General features: G+C 40.0%; 1 protein-coding gene across 27 annotated transcripts in view; it reads right to left on the reverse strand.

Annotated features, from left to right (window-relative positions):
- Positions 1 to 16,206, reverse strand: part of SORBS1 (sorbin and SH3 domain containing 1) — an 88,713-nt gene that overhangs the window by 5,004 nt on the left and 67,503 nt on the right. For 17 of the 27 annotated variants that reach the window (XM_070946154.1, XM_070946151.1, XM_070946149.1 and 14 more), the window contains 8 exons: positions 12,907 to 12,995; positions 11,164 to 11,331; positions 9,542 to 9,588; positions 8,514 to 8,628; positions 8,281 to 8,406; positions 6,229 to 6,408; positions 1,361 to 1,411; positions 449 to 636 (listed from right to left, as the gene is read on the reverse strand). In XM_070946154.1, the coding sequence (XP_070802255.1) occupies positions 449 to 636; positions 1,361 to 1,411; positions 6,229 to 6,408; positions 8,281 to 8,406; positions 8,514 to 8,628; positions 9,542 to 9,588; positions 11,164 to 11,331; positions 12,907 to 12,995 (964 nt within the window). The remainder of the gene's footprint in view (positions 1 to 448; positions 637 to 1,360; positions 1,412 to 6,228; positions 6,409 to 8,280; positions 8,407 to 8,513; positions 8,629 to 9,541; positions 9,589 to 11,163; positions 11,332 to 12,906; positions 12,996 to 16,206) is intronic. The other 10 variants (XM_070946161.1, XM_070946160.1, XM_070946159.1 and 7 more) reach the window with 5 other exon arrangements.

Raw genomic sequence — 16,206 nt, forward strand, 5'->3', positions numbered from 1 at the left:
ACGCCCCGAAAATAAGGCCAACCACTTATTTCAGGGTTCAAAAAAATATAAGACAGGGTCTTATTTTCGGGAAAACAGTAATTTAACCACCGGTTCGCCCCAGCACTGAAAATGTGAGTCACATGCGCTCGCTTTGCCTTCCGCACATGTGTGCACCCTTCTGCACATGCGCTTCGCTAACGCTTGCACACATGCACACGGCTTAAAAAACACAGCTAAACAGGACGGCATAGAGCCGGGGCAGGCCCACCCGCAGGTCACAACTACTAGGTTCGCCTGAACAGGTATGAACCGGTTGAATCCCCACCTCTGTCTAGAACTGGGACAACTAACTATATTACTCAAACTGCAATCTAAAATTAACATAACCCCAAATTCCTTGACCAGGAATTTTATTCTTTAAAAAAATGAAAATAATCCACCAAATCTACAGTCCAGGCAAACTTACAGTTCTCGTGTGGCATGATTCCGGTCCAGGCCAGTTTCTAATGGCAGGACTTGTGGTTGCTGAGAAATGATGAAAGATGATTTATTGTCACTAAACGGCCCCTTATGACAAAAGACAGGCTGAGAAAGAGTGCTGCAGTAATGAACAGATTTTTCAGCAATGTTTAAGATCTCATTGCAAACAACTTCCTGGATAACAGTGACAGGACATAATAGCCAACCCGGGTGGGAACAGAATGACGAAAACAGGAAATGTGGGAGAGTCAGGACGACATGGGACAGTCCAGAGGAAGCATTTCGCATGTCCAGCCAGACAACAGAGTGGTAGATCCAGAAATATAATCCAAGTAGGAATGTGTAGAAGAAATCCAGGTTGTAAGCATAGAAAAACAGGCAAGATACAGAAGAATTGAGTATTTAGTTTTAAAATTTTATAACACAGCAGCAAAAGAGATTGCAATTAGTCAGGAAGCATCTCACATTTAAAAATTCAAATCTGGGTATGAAATTTTTGCCTCTGGCATGCCATTTAAGTTTTCTAACAACGCAATATATCTCAGACTGCGTTTTTTTTTTTTTCTTTATTCGTAGCCAACTTTGAGAGACTCTGCATTCACTGAGCCACCAAATAATAGAAACTCAAACCCCAACTGTGGCTTCTACAAATGCGGGGCTTTTAAGTACAACTAGTTGGATTTCTCCTTTTTTTTTTTAATTTGTACTGTCATTTGTGTTTTGTCCTTTATGTTGTAAAAAACAGTCTAAAGACCTGGACACGTGGAAACCCTCGTGCACAGCTGACAAACACACACTCAAAACCTTGCTCAGCTCAGTAGTGCTGGCCATTGCAGAGGGCTCAGAGGACAACTATGTGCAAATGCGGCTAGCAGACAGGACTCTGGGGTGACCTTACCACATAGTTCTTTTCCGATTCTGTGAGTTCAGGTCCTGGCCTCAGTGAAGGCTGTTTAATTGTTAAAGTACATGAGAAGGGAAAATTTTAGCACCGGTACTATGAACAGATTCAAATCTTACAAACAGCACTACATTAGATTTCCAACTTTAGACAGTTAATTGAAATAACAGAGCTGGATACAGAGACAGGGAAGATGGCACGAGAGGCACATTAACACAACATTTGAAGTCCCTTGGCAAGAGGAATATGTCTCCTATTCCCTGTGACCCCGGTTGGTACTATGAACCATTTTAATGATTGATTGATTGATTTAACATGTATATCCGTGTAATTTTGTCAGCTCCCAAACTTAGAGCATCTTGCAACCTACACTCTATCACCAAAAGTAGTGGGGCCTTCAGTGTGAGCACAGGTACAGTAGTGGCCAAAATTGTGGAAACCTTCTGGGGAAAGTGTATTTTTGAGTTTTGATAGCTAATAACACCACTTTTTTTTTTTTTTTTTGGAGTTTCAAGATAATCCTATTCCACTGCTGGAATGGCCTGGAAATAGCCGAGACCTTAACCCAATTGAAAATCTATGGAGCTGATTAAAGAAACTTGTTAGTCAGAAGCAACCCAGCAATAAAACCCAGTTAATAGAAGCCATCATTCAATCTTGCTTTCACATTAGAACAGCTACAGAACTCAAAGACTTGGTTCACTCCATGGGAAGACGTTGTAAGGCCATAATTCATACTAAAGGTTACCCAACTATTAACTGACACGGTGATAATTTTTTTATATCTACCTTTTTTTTCTATGTGTTTTACTTTTCTTCTTTATACTGTAACTGCTATTCTAATATCAAATCCTTCATAAAAATTATTGCATTACATTCTTGATTAAATTATCTTTCCACTGATATATAATTTTATGGTACTACTCCACAAAAAAAGTGGTGTTATTAGCTAGTTTTAGAAAATATACTTTCCCCAAAAGGTTTCCACAATTTTGGCCACTACTGTATAACAAAGTAAAGTGCTACTTCCACATAGTCAGGTTTACAGAATCTAGGTTAATGTTTGTAAATTAAAGATAAATTTAAACATCCTGAAAATATGCAGGATGTGAATTGTAATGCTATTTGCTGAGGGGCATTGTGGACAAAGTCCTCCCGAGCCACTGGAATTCCAAGGCATTAATTCTTAGAAATAAGAAAACTAATAAGAAAGAGGAAAGAGCAAGCAAAGTTACAACACAGACAAAGAATAAGCACCAAGCATTAGTGTCTGTTGCATGTGGTGCGGTGACCTAGAGGTGGCGCTCTCGCCTCGCAATCGGGAGGGTGTGAGTTCGATCCTAGGTAGAAGCAGATATTTCTGTCTCTGGGCAGGATGAGAATATATCTGTTGAATATAACTATATACCATTGGTGACAGGAAGGGCATCTGGCCAGGAAACACTCAACTCCATTCAGTTGCCTAGCCTCTATCACTCTTCCTTCATGTATTTTCCTTGCAATTCAGTTTTTCCTTGTTAAATCTCACAGCGGTTGCTTGCATTTGTATTCACACACACACACACACACCTCCAACGAGCAGCTTCTTTTGTGCAAAGATGGTGTTTGAAGAGGTTCCTGTCCTGGGGAGGTGGACTAAAAAGTGGCCAAGAGCCTTTCTAACCCTTGGATTCTACTGTTTTGTTTCTTTTGACATTCATTCTGCAACATACCACATGTTAACTACCAGATTTCTAGCAACATTCCTGTGGTTTTCCCATCTTTAATACCAATTCTACTAATGTTGACAAATTCACCTTGCTGTGGTAAGTCCCTCTGAACATGCCCCACTCCCCAGGGCTGCTCCTGCCTGCCTGCCCTTTGTCCCCTTCGTATACTACTTGGGAGTCTGGTAATATGGACAATATAAAAAAGTAAAGGTTCCCCTCACACATATGTGCTAGTCGTTCCCGACTCTAGGGGGCGGTGCTCATCTCCGTTTCAAAGCCAAAAAGCCAGTGCTGTCCGAAGATGTCTTCATGGTCATGTGGCCGCATGACTCAATGCCAAAGGCACACGAACACTGTTACCTTCCCACCAAAGGTGGTCCTTATTTTTCTACTTGCATTTTTTACGTGCTTTCAAACTGCTAGGTTGGCAGAAGCTGAGACAAGTAACGGGAGCTCACCCCATTACGCAACACTAGGGATTCGAACCGCTGAACTGCCGACCTGTCGATCGACAAGCTCAGCATCTTAGCCACTGAGCCACCAAGTCCCTTTTACAGACAATATAAATGTATGTAAATAAATAAATAAAGTTATTTTGCTACCCAGCCAAACTGCTGCTACCAAAGGGCAATCCTGTCACACATCACAGACTGCAAAGCAGATCTCTTGTCTTGCGCAGCTTTTTATCACAAAAGCCAAAGCTGTGCCTTGAATTCATTGCCTTCTGCACAGACACTACCACCTTCTTTTAAGTGAGGTAAGTTAAGAAGGTCAGAGGCGCAAGAAGTCTTTCCTTTTTTTAACTGAGGAATTTTTTTCCACAGAAAAATAACGCCACCTGAGATGGTGTTAACTTTTCCACAGTGGGATCTCTCCCAGGACACCCAGAAGCTGACACTGAAAACATCTAAAAGAGGGAAATTAAAAGTTTTTGGACAGCTTCTGGAAACAAAAAACAAACAGGAAGATCATACACAAATACAGTAAGTGGCAGCAGGTTTTTAATAAGTTCCTTTGGAAGGTCATATGCACACACACACATACTGAGAGAGAGAGAAAGTCCTATACTCATTCTCTGAATTGTAATTATTCTGTTTCCATCTCTTGGTTCCCCTTCAATCTCTTAGAAATATTAGAAATATTATCTAAGGCAATATTTTTTAGAATTGAATGAAAACCTGGCTGTAATTTAAGAGTTTCACCATCCAGATGTGGCTCCACCTAATTCAAAATTTTCTCAGTCAGGCCTTAATCCCAGAAGATATTCGGGCCAGTCTTGGAAGTGGTTTACAAGCATTTCTCATATGTATTCCAATGTTTTAAATAATTCTGGGACAAAGTGAACAGATGTTTCGGTGCTTAGATCAGCCGGAGTACATGGTGGAGATTTGATAAATGTTGTTGTTAAACATCTGAGTTTGTTTTATTAGACAATAGACTAACAGAGTTGGAAGGGACCTTGGAGGTCTTCTAGTCCAACCCCCTGCTTAGGCAGGAAACCCTGTTTATGTTTGTTTTATGTTTTATTAAATTTATATACCGCCCTACTCCCGAAGGACTCAGGGCGGTGAACAGGCACAAAATAAAATACATAAATACACCCTACACCACTTAAATAAATACATAAATAAACCCTACACCACTTCAGACAAATGTTCATCCAACATCTTCTTAAAAACTTCCAGTGTTGGAGCATTCACAACTTCTGGAGGAAAATTGTTCCATTGATGAATTGTTCTAACTGTTTCTCCTTAGTTCTCAGTTGCTTCTCTCCTTGATTACAGTAGTCTCCACCCATTGCTTCTTGTCCTACCCTCAGGTGCTTTGGAGAATAGCTTGACTCCCTCTTCTTTGTGGCAGCTCCTATTAAGAGGGGGTTTATCTATTTCTCTAATTGAAAATCCACCAGCACAGCCCACAAGAGTTCTGCCTTTGTGCAGCCAGAGTCCAGAATTACAAGCATGTTTATTCTCCTGGGACTTGATTAGCATTAGCACTCCAGCAAACCTTCCTCTCACCCAAGGCTAATCCGAACCATTAATGGAGTAGTGCAAAGGAGCAAACACCTCATCCCTTGACAAACCCCAGCCAGAGGGCACAGCCAGGTTGGAGGAGCAGGTTTACTCCTTAACAGTCAGCAAGGTAGTAGCTTCTCTCTCTTCCTGCATGACCTTAAAATGCTTTAGTTGAGGAATGTCCCTTGTTTTCTTGTTTCCCCACTGAAACCATATTTTAATCACAATGTGTGCCTGGAATCAGCCGCCACAGGAGAATCTACAGTAGTGGCCAAAATTGTGGAAATCTTTTGGAAAAAATGTATTTTTGAGGTTTGATGGCTAATAACACCACTTTTTGGGGAGTTTCAAGATAATCAATATATCATATTCAATATAATCAATATATTGATTCTATATATATTGATTCAGATTCAATATAATTGTATTCCACTGCTGGAATGGCCTGGGAATAGCCCAGACCTTAACCCAATTGAAAATCTATGCAGCCAACTAAAGAAACTTGTTAATCAGAAGCGACCTAGCAATAAAACCCAGTTTATAGAAGCAATCATTCAATCTTGGTTTCACCTTATAACAGCTGCAGAACTAAAAGACGTGGTTCACTCCATGGGAAGACATCGTAAGGCTGTAATTCATGCTAAAGGTTACCCAAATAAGTATTAACTGACATGGTGATCATTTTTCTATATCTCATTTTTTCTATTGTGATAATTTTTCTATATCTCGTTTTTTCTACGTCTTTCACTTTTCTTTATACTGTAACTACTATTTAATAGCAAATCCTTCATAAAAGTTATTGCGTTACATTATTGATTAAACTATATTTCCATCGATATATAATTTTATGGTACTACTAAAAAAAAAAAGTGGTGTTATTATCTAGTTTTAAGAAAATACACTTTTCCCAAAAGGTTTCCACAATTTTGGCCACTACTGTATGCTTTCCATGTGGACAACCAGAGATACCTTTGGATGAAATCTCTCAGCTCAGTTCTGCTAAGGGATATTTTAGCCTACATAGATTCTTTGTCGCTCCAGAAGACGTGGTGACACAAGGCAATGATGGGGATCTTGCCCTAGGAAATAGACCAACAAAGCCACGGATGCACTGCAATGAACAGCGGCGCAAACAAGTTACCTGTGGAAAAGCCACGCTGCAATTTGGCGGTCGGTAGGCATAGCCTGATGTGTCTTTCAGCACTGGATGCTTAAGTATGTCCACATAAGAGCCAGGGAAGATGCCCTGGCGATTGGTGCCAAGGATTTTCCCTTCATACCAGTTCTCGTCTACTTGTCGAATGAGTGTGATTCTTTCTCCCTGTAGACAAAAAAATGAAACATGAGTTTAAGTTCAGGACTTGCTTATGCTACTTAGATATAAGGGCTGCATTTAGTGGATGTGCTCTGTGTTTACATCGAGGGGGGCTGTGTGGAGAGTTTTTCCTCCTTTAAATTCCTCAGCGAAGATCTTACCTGGAAAATCAACATGAACATCAACAGGTGGCCAGAACGGCCCAACAGAGACTCCACTTCCTTAGGGACTTGCAAAAAAATAAAGTGGAACAACAAGTGATGACCTCCTTTTACCGGGCCACAATAGAAAGTGTCCTCACTCAGCGCATTACGAGTGTGGTATGCCGGCCTGACAGCCGTGGATAGCAAGATATTAGAGAGGGTGGTGAGCACAGCACAAAACACACTTATTCCATCTAGCTGGGCTGGCTTGATCCCGTCCTCTCAGTTTTAATTGATTCGGTTTTAATCTGGGTTGTTTTAAATTATTTGGGCCAAAATTATTTAATTGTTTTTAAATTGTTTTTTAAATTTTGTATACAATGTTTTATTTTAGCTGTGCACCGCCCTGAGTCCTGCGGGAGAAGGGCTGTATAGAAATAAAAATAAATAAATAAATAAAATAAAACATTATGGGCTGTCCCCTGGTACCACTAGAGAAGATCGCTAGGGGTCGCTGCCTTAGAAGACTGAGGAAAATCCTCAGGGACGACCCACACCCTGGTCAGCACTTCTTTATTTTCCTGCCGTCGGAAAGGAGATAGAGAAGCATAGGCAGCCGCACAAATAGGCTGAAGAACAGTTTTTATCCGTGGGCTGTCAGACTCCTGAATGGAAAATAACTTTACAACAACATAGTACGATTGACTTGCGGGGCCGTCACAGCTTGCAATAAGTTCACATGGTGCAGTAGGATTGTGTTTGTTAGTAGGATTCACTGGGTAGGGATTTTTCTTTTACTGTTTTGCACTGTGAGTTGTATTGGGCTGAGGGGGTTGCATGAAGGGAGGCTCAGCCAATCTCATTGTACACATGTTGTACTCTGACAATAAAGGTTTGAATTGAACTGAATTGTTTGCCTGAACCGCATTCCTCTGCTAAAATGGATTTGATGTCTCCTTTCTATTAAATGCTTTTAAATTGCCTGGCTTGCATTTACAGTGCCTAAGAAAATGGCTTAACTTTTTGATCCAAAATTAAAATATTCAGAGACTCCAGTATAATTCATATAGCTCACAAAGATAGATTTTTTTAAAAAAATCGAGAAAGAAGTGATAGACATGCATATATTTTCATTTTGGCAAAATAATTCAGACTAATTATTACATATATAAATAAATACATATAATTGGCATTCAGTTTCTTGCCTACTATCTCTAGTATCAACAATGATTGTATATCTTTTGTCATTTAGGTGCAAAACGAAGACTATAGAAGTGTAAATAAATACGCTTGTTGCATTGGACAAAGTTCACATTATGTGACAACTAACCTCAAACCTTCCATTTTTAGAAAACACTGTGCAAAGTATATTTTTTAACTTTTTAAAATTTCCAATCTGCTGCTTAGAACATCTATTTGCTATGCTCTGCAATTGAATTGATTGTCAGTAGATTGCATGAGAAAGAAATAATGTCAGTAGATTGCACGAGAAAGGGATTGTGATAACATGGTGGTCATATGTGCAGATACAATCTAGATATGAGAAAGATGTTAAAATGTATGGTTTAAGTAAACAATTAACAGAATTAGAACAGATATTAACAGGGACAGATGAAAAATTAATAAAGAAAATATATAGTTTTTTGTTAAGTATTAAGATGGAAGATGAACAAGTAAAAGAGACAACGAGAGAAAGAAATATTTCAAAATGGTTGACAATAACTGCGATCTCTACCTTCCTGAAGGACATTTCCACAGCAGTATCTCCATTGAAACTGAATTTAGCAATTGCATTTCCATATTCCAAGATTTGCAATGGTGACGTTTTTTTAGTTTGGATTTTTTCTGTTGGGTTAAGTAACTATAAAACAAAAGCAAAAGGCATATGTAAAAATCTTAAAGAAGACTGATGGCTTCAATCTTGTGTCAGCCTGACCAGTCCTGATAGCTTAATAAACGAAACAGTACCTCTATGTAAGACTGTGGGAAGATGCCCACTCGGCCATGGTGTTCGCCTTCATACCAATTCTGATCAACTGGCTTATAAATGTAAACAATATCGCCTTTCTGTAATGGGAGTTCCCTGTTAATGACATATTAATTCATGTGTTAATTATTTTAATAAAATCTCATTAGCATCAAATTACAAATAGAAATATTAACAACTGGAGAACATAACTGGAGAAACAAACATAAATATCTGTCCCCAAATTCTAAAGAACCGATTGCATCAGCAGTATTTAAAAACTGGCAGATCTTGGATGCTTGGTCAGAAGAGAAGTGAAAGAAGTTCATTAAAGTAATGTATTTGAAGATGGAGGAATTGGAAGTGGAACTGAAATTGCATCTTGTTGAGTTGTGTCCAACCCATCACGACCCCATGGACAACATTCCTCCAGGCCTTCTGTCCTCTACTATCCTCTGGAGTCCATTTAAGCTCAGGCCTACTGCATCAGTGACTCCATCCAGCCACCTCATTCTCTGCCGCCCCCGTCTTCTTTTGCCCTCAATCGTTCCCAGCATTAGGCTCTTCTCCAGTGAGTCCTTCCTTCTCATTAGGTGGCCAAAGTATTTGAGTTTTATCTTCAGGATCTGGCCTTCTAAAGAGCAGGAAATTACATCTGGAGAAGGTTTTAAGAGAAAGAAGGAGGTGGAGATGGAGATGGCAAATGGAACAAACATCTTGATGATGGCATTAAATGATGGAAAGTCTGGAAACTGTATAAAGATGGCAGGCAATGACAAGGCATTAAAAGGGACAGAGAAGTTACTGTGGCATTCAGTGGAGGAGTAATGCTGGAGCAATGATGGTCAATGGACAGTTGCATGCATTTCCTTGGTCAGAATAGTTGGCAATGTAAACACTGTTGGACTACATTGAGAGTGCAAGTGGGAAGCCAAACAGTATATACTTAAGTAAGATAATTACCAGAAGGAAGGAAATGGCTAAAACATAAAGGTATTATAGACATAGGGAGAAAATAACCAATACTCACTTTAATGTCTGGGCTTTGAAGTCAAACTTCACTCTGGCAGCTCTCATCTAGTGGTTGAAAATAGCACGATTTTAAAAAATTGCCAAATCTCCAGAACATCATTTGAAAGGATATACACAACATTACAAGCACACTGTAGAGTTTCCTTTCTTAAATGTGTGATGAATCTAGTCCCAATTCTTGAGCGACTAAGAATGGTTAAATCTGCCTATAAGACCTAGTAGGGCTACTACTAAAATAAAAGAACTAGAATTTTCAAGGGAGCACGACTTCAGTCTTTCCAGCAAGTTTGTTAAGTTTGCAAAATCAGCAGAATCAAAATGAATACCACTGTTGAAGAATTTGTAGCTTTTATCAAAAGTAAAGAAAAAAAAAACAGATGTAGGTATTACTAAGTAAATCAGATGTGTTTGAGTGACTGGTTAAGGTAAAGGTTCCCCCACACATGCGTGCTAGTCGTTTCCGGCTCTAGGGGGCAGTGCTCATCTCCGTTTCAAAGCCGAAGAGCCAGCACTGTCCGAAGACGTCTCCGTGGTCATGTGGCCAGCATGACTAAATGCCAAAGGCGCACGGAGCGCTGTTACCTTCCCACCAAAGTGGTCCCTATTTTTCTACTTACATTTTTTACGTGCTTTCAAACTGCTAGGTTGGCAGAAGCTGGGACAAGTAACGGGAGCTCACCCCGTTATGTGGTGCTAGGGATTCGAACTGCTGAATTGCCGACCTTCTGATCGACAAGCTCAGTGTCTTAGCCACTGAGCCACCATGTCCCTAAGTGAATGGTTAGAGTCTCCTAAATGGAGAGGCAGTGATCAACTGAACTCTGACCATCCTACTCCCAGAAGGCAACAGTCTGAGTTGCAAATGTGATCCATAGAATGAAATGGCCTTCTGGAATGTGTACACACAACACTCTATCGTTATGAGTGCAATGGAAGCCTCCTGATAATTTCTCCAGAACTCAGGAATGATCATTTGTTCCTGATCAGCTGGAATGAGTGGCAGGAAGAAATAAAGACAAGGATTTCACATAGCTTTCACCCCCCAGAAAGATACAAAACTTTTTTATGTAAAGCATGGCTGTTTTGTCACCCTCAGTTCCAGTGAAGACAAGTTGATCTGTTCTCTTAAACTATGATTCCTTGCAGAGTCAGTTCTTTCTTTTGCCTTTTTAAAACAAGATCATTTATTTTGCCTGACCCTCAAGGTTCTTAATAACAGAAACTACAGAAATAATAAATGTTATGGAGTGCACAATGCATAACCAAACTGCATGATCAGGAGCCACAAGACAATCTAAGCAGATGGCAAAGATAAAGAGAGAAGGAGGCATTCTATACAGTGCAAAAAGATGAAGCAAATGTTTGCCGACTCGCCATAAAAGCAACTGCTGTTTTCAAAGAGCCATGCATCACAGTTGTGCACAAGTATTCCTTACTTAGCAGACATGCATTAAAACACGCAAGTTTTCTGCAGGATTATGTAGAACAAGGTCAAAGCAGGCTCTAAGTGAAAATAAAATCCAACACTTGGGACAGCTAACGTTGGCCAAAAAAGCAGAATGCTATGAAAAGCAAACTATGAATTGGGTCAAGCAGCAGAGGGAGGCAACCACAACAGACCTCTGCCCCAGATTTCCTTTTGATTGTATCGTCTCTAATTAGAAGGTCCCCAAAGCGCTCATTAGTGATAAACTGATGGTGCGTAGGGATGACCCCCGTGTGCCTTCTGGCTGCAATATCAGCCTCCTCTTGCTCACGTTTAAGCCGTCTCTGGTCCTCTAAAAGTTTCTGCCATAAAATTGCATAAAATGGGCAGTAAATCATCCAATTTACAGCAATTTAATATCGGCAAAAAAAATAAATAAATTAGAAAACAAAATAAAGAGCATACAATCTCGCCACTACAGCCCCAAAGTAAGCTTAGAGAAACGATTATTACATCCTATATATTAAACTAGATTGAAATAATCAAAAAAAGAATATTTGGGATGTTTGTAGAAGATGGGTCTGGTTCACCAGCCATTTCCATTATCTTCCTCTTTCTTTCTTTCTTTCTTTCTTTCTTCCTTCCTTCCTTCCTTCCTTCCTTCCTTCCTTCCTTCCTTCCTTCCTTCCTTCCTTCCTTCCTTCCTTCCCTCCCTCCCTCCCTCCCTCCTTCCTTTCTTCTTTCTTTCTTTCTTTCTGACAGTCACACTGAAGATTCACTGCTTATGTAGCCAAAAAGCAGTGCCCACAACAGGAAGCTTACAGAAGTATCATTTTTTAAAAATCAAGCTCTCAAAATATAGTCCACTGAAGAAGTTCAAGAGGGCAATAAACTGGCAAGGGCACCAGCCTCCATGGCAAGGATTTCATCTCCATGGCCAAACAGCCAATCTTCCTTTCAGTTTCTCAACTACAAAGAAATCAAGTTAGAACAAAATCCCTATGAAGAGGAGCTGCAGCCTTCAAACATCTGGATGGCTGTTCACAGAAAGAAATCCCCACTACTATTGCCATTGCCACTAAGATTACTGTTATGTTACCGCAACATTCTCCCAAACAATGCTGTGTAGTAATCATGGTCTATATTGGGGTGTTAAACTAGATTTCATTGAGGGCCGCATCAGGGTTGTGTTTGACCTCAGGGGGCTGGGGTGGGTGTGGCCAGGGAGGGCGTGGCCAGCTCGATGTCACTCCTATCGGGGCTACCTGTGGTGGCCCAAGTGCTCTGCCAACAAAAATGGGCTCCCGAACTCCGCTTTCAGCTACCATGGCTCGGGAGCCTGTTTTCGCTGGCAGAAGCACCGCGGGCCAGTCCTTCGCTGTTTCCAGGACAGCCTTATGGGCCAGATCTAAATACCCTGAGGGCCAGATCCAACCCCCGGGCCTTGAGTTTGACACCCCTGGTCTATATTAACTGCATAATTCCAGGTTAATTGTTGTTTTTGGACTGGAAACACATTCGAAAACTTCAGAGCAAGAAGTGAGTGCAAAACTTACCTAGATACAAAATGACAGGTATAACTATAAATATCCACTTATCAGAAACCATGCTACCTTCCCAGAGGGAATTCTGTAGAATCCCACCTTCGACTCAAGATGATGCTGAAGGCTGACGTTTTGCTCTGTAAGTAGCACATAATCTTATGCCACTTTTTTTTAAAAAAAACTTATATTTTAAAGCTCCGGGAGCCTGCTGGATATCAAGGGGCACAAATGCTACTCATGGGCACCACCACAGGATAATGAAAGCAAAGACTGAATTCCAAGATTGTCATCTTGGAATTCAGCATCACATATTCCCGGGGGGGGGGGGGGGGGGGAGTTGTTTTTTTTTTAATGGCATTCTCTAAGATTAAAGTATGAAAACAGGAAGATTACCTCTTTATCACTGCTGCGTTTTTGGAACATTTCTTCAGGACTCTCTATGTAATCGAGTGTTGCAAAATGTCTTGGTGATTCTGAATCTACTTTAAAACACAATGTCAGTAAAATAAATGTATGAAAAGAACCAAGGAGAGAACAAAAAACAAAGTCTTTATTTGGATCAATTAATTTAAAATAATGTCTTATTTTGCTAAACAATAAGCAAACAAACTACTGTGGGAATAAATTGAAAGAACAATGTTTAAGCCCATCAAAAGACTCATCAAAGGAAACAATTTCTTTTCAGCAATTATCATTTAATGTTGCTGAGGAAGGGTGCTTAATTGCATGCAATAATACTGACACATATACACTCAACCACACATGTACAGATAGATGGATGGATGAACATAAAACAGATACTTCACAAGAATTGAAAAAAACTGTTCCTAGACGTTGGGTTTATTAATTATGTTCCTTAGGGATGCAAATTACAAGGATTTTAAGCTGGTTTCCATAAATAAATCACCTTCTAAATGATGGCATTTGGGACAAACTGCTTTGATGTTGATTAGAAGGATAGCAGAAATGATTTCTCAGTAGCTGAGCCAAGTCCTGAAATGTAAGCAGGACAGGACATACAAGGAAAAGAACGAACACAGTAGAGGGGATTAAAAAAAAAAAAACAGGAAAGGAAAAAGAGGTAGAAATGGTAAAGTACATCCAAATACCACACCCAGAGTATGTCCTGAGTTTCTTTGGAGGGGGTGGGAGGATTTCTTGCTCATGTTAGGAGTTGTATTAAGAAGCAAAAGGAAAATTACCAAACACATTTGCGATGTCCAAAACAAAAAACAGAGCAGTTTGGCTGAGTTTCAGGATTCAGAAAGTGGCTCATCTTAGGACAATATCCCAACAGAAGAGACATTTTGGGAGCTGAGATTTTCTTTCGCACGTGCCCATGTCTTCCTGCTTGACTCAGGGGCAAGTCTGGATCTCACCACTGGACAAGGATGGATCTCTTGGGCACAGCTGGGGAAATTGCACACTAGGCCTTTTTCTAGCTGAAGAAAAATAGGCTCACAAGACATTTCTAGGAAGCTGGTATTGGGCAATTTCCTTTGGCAGACTCTTTCCCTAACCATGTCTCTTGTTGCACCCTTAGTATTGCTACAAGATTGGGATGAGGTAACAGCCAAATTGGCAATATCTTTTTGTGCCAATTCTGTTTAAAAACACCGCAAGTATTGAAGGGTTAATATCACAAATGCACAAATAAGAGAAAGTATGCTTGGAGATCTATTCCAGTCTTCCAGTTAGACTAGATTCAGGGCTGAAATGCTACCGGTTTGCACCGGTTCGGGCAAACCGGTAGTAAAGAAAAAGCTACCGGTTCGTTCAAACCAGTATTTCTGAAGATCAGCTGTGCCGCACGATTTATATTCGCTAGAAAGCAGGAAATCCTGGTTTCTAGCAAATCTAAATCACGCAGCACAGCTGTTCCCCCCCTCACTGTTCTACTTACCTTCAAAAGGCTCCTTTTTCCATATGCAGTGTGCATTTGGTGCGCACTACGCATGTGCACGCATAGCGTACGTTTGGCATGCACCGGACATGCGTGGGCAGAAAACTGGTGGCAACCCGCGGAGGATTTCACCACTGACTAGATTCCCTTTTTTCTTTCAGTCATCCTCAAACTGGGATGCAATTCCTTTCACACTACAAAATCAAACATTTTCCAACAGGAGTCCATGTTGATTGACTTGATGTGTGATTTTATACAGCTTGGTAAAATCCTTCCCCTTCTTTTGGAAGTTCTTTTGGCTTACTTTCAGCACAATCTTTTTCTTGCTATTAATTAATAAACTGTAGAGGTTTACACAGCTTTCTATTTTCCCATTAGTGAAACATGACCACAAAATAGGTGGAATAGTAAAGCTTTGAACTTGAAAGAAGGGATGTGAGCAGTGTAGAAATTTCCTCTTACCTGATGCAAACCTTTTTCTGTAAACTTCATTAAGTGGAATGTGTACTAAAACTGCTCCAATTTTATGAGCATTCTGACCTTATGAATAGTTAATTGGTAATCAACTACTATTTCAACAAACATTTGATATACCATATTTTTTGGAGTATAAGACGCACCTTAGTTTTTGGGGAGGAAAATAAGAAAAAAGCTGATTGGTGGATGGATCAGCCTCCCGGAATACCCCCAATCAGCTGTTTCCAGAGGTGAATTTTAGCAACAGGTTCACTGGTTTTGAGCTCTGTGCCTTGCTTTTTTTTCTGCCTCTGAAAGCCTTCGAAACAGAGCTTCTTCTTTCAGAGGCTTTTTTTCTGAAGCTTCTTTCAGAGGCTTTTATTCTGAAGGACTATCTGTACTCTGTTCAATCTCCTTTCTTTGGTATTGGTATGTAGATTAACCTCTTCTGATCTGTTGGTTATTGTGTCATTCTCCAGATTTGTTAATATGGTTTGGTTTACTTATTCTTCTTTTGTTGCTTGCCATATTATTTTAGATAAAAGCCTTTCAGAGACTTTTTTTCTGAAGCTTCTTTCAGAGGCTTCTTTCAGCCTCTGAAATCTCTGTTTGTGAGGCTGGGCGGGGCTACATTCCGAGTATAAGACACACCCAGATTTTCACCCTCTTTTTGGGGGGGAAAGGTTCATTTTATACTCTGAAAAAAACGGTAACTCTAAGCCATTTAGAATCCATTAAATGGGTGGCAATAGAATACATGTACAATTTTTAAAAAACACAATTTGTTCCTGTAATAAAAAAACCCTCTTAAATTTCATGTTATTTTCAGTCAAAGAACAATGAATTTTATCATCATTTTGATTTTGATTTTTTTTTTAATTTGATTTATATGCCGCCCTTCTCCGGAGACTCAGGGCGGCTTACAATGCGTTAAGCAATAGCCTTCATACTTTTGTATTTTTTTTTTTTTTTAATTTGATTTATATGCCGCCCTTCTCCGGAGACTCAGGGCGGCTTACAGTGCGTTAAGCAATAGCCTTCATCCTTTTGTATATTTATACAAAGTCAGCTTATTGCCCCCACAAACTGGGTCCTCATTTAACCTACCTTAGAAAGGATGGAAGGCTGAGTCAACCTTGAGCCTGGTAAGATTCAAACCTGCAGTAATTGCAGGCAGCTGTGTTAATAACAGGGTGCTTTAAACCACTGTACTACCAAGGCTCTTTCTAAGACATTAACTATCTCTACTCAATTATGTGATCTATAATCTGCTAAGCATCCCCAACAGCTTCTCATCCAACTCACTTATAAAACACAGAAGAGCAGAAGGCCAG

This window comes from Pituophis catenifer, unplaced genomic scaffold (assembly GCF_029215685.1).
Source record: "Pituophis catenifer annectens isolate HBS135680 unplaced genomic scaffold, rPitCat1.0.hap2 SCAF_6, whole genome shotgun sequence".
Lineage (NCBI taxonomy): Eukaryota > Metazoa > Chordata > Lepidosauria > Squamata > Colubridae > Pituophis > Pituophis catenifer.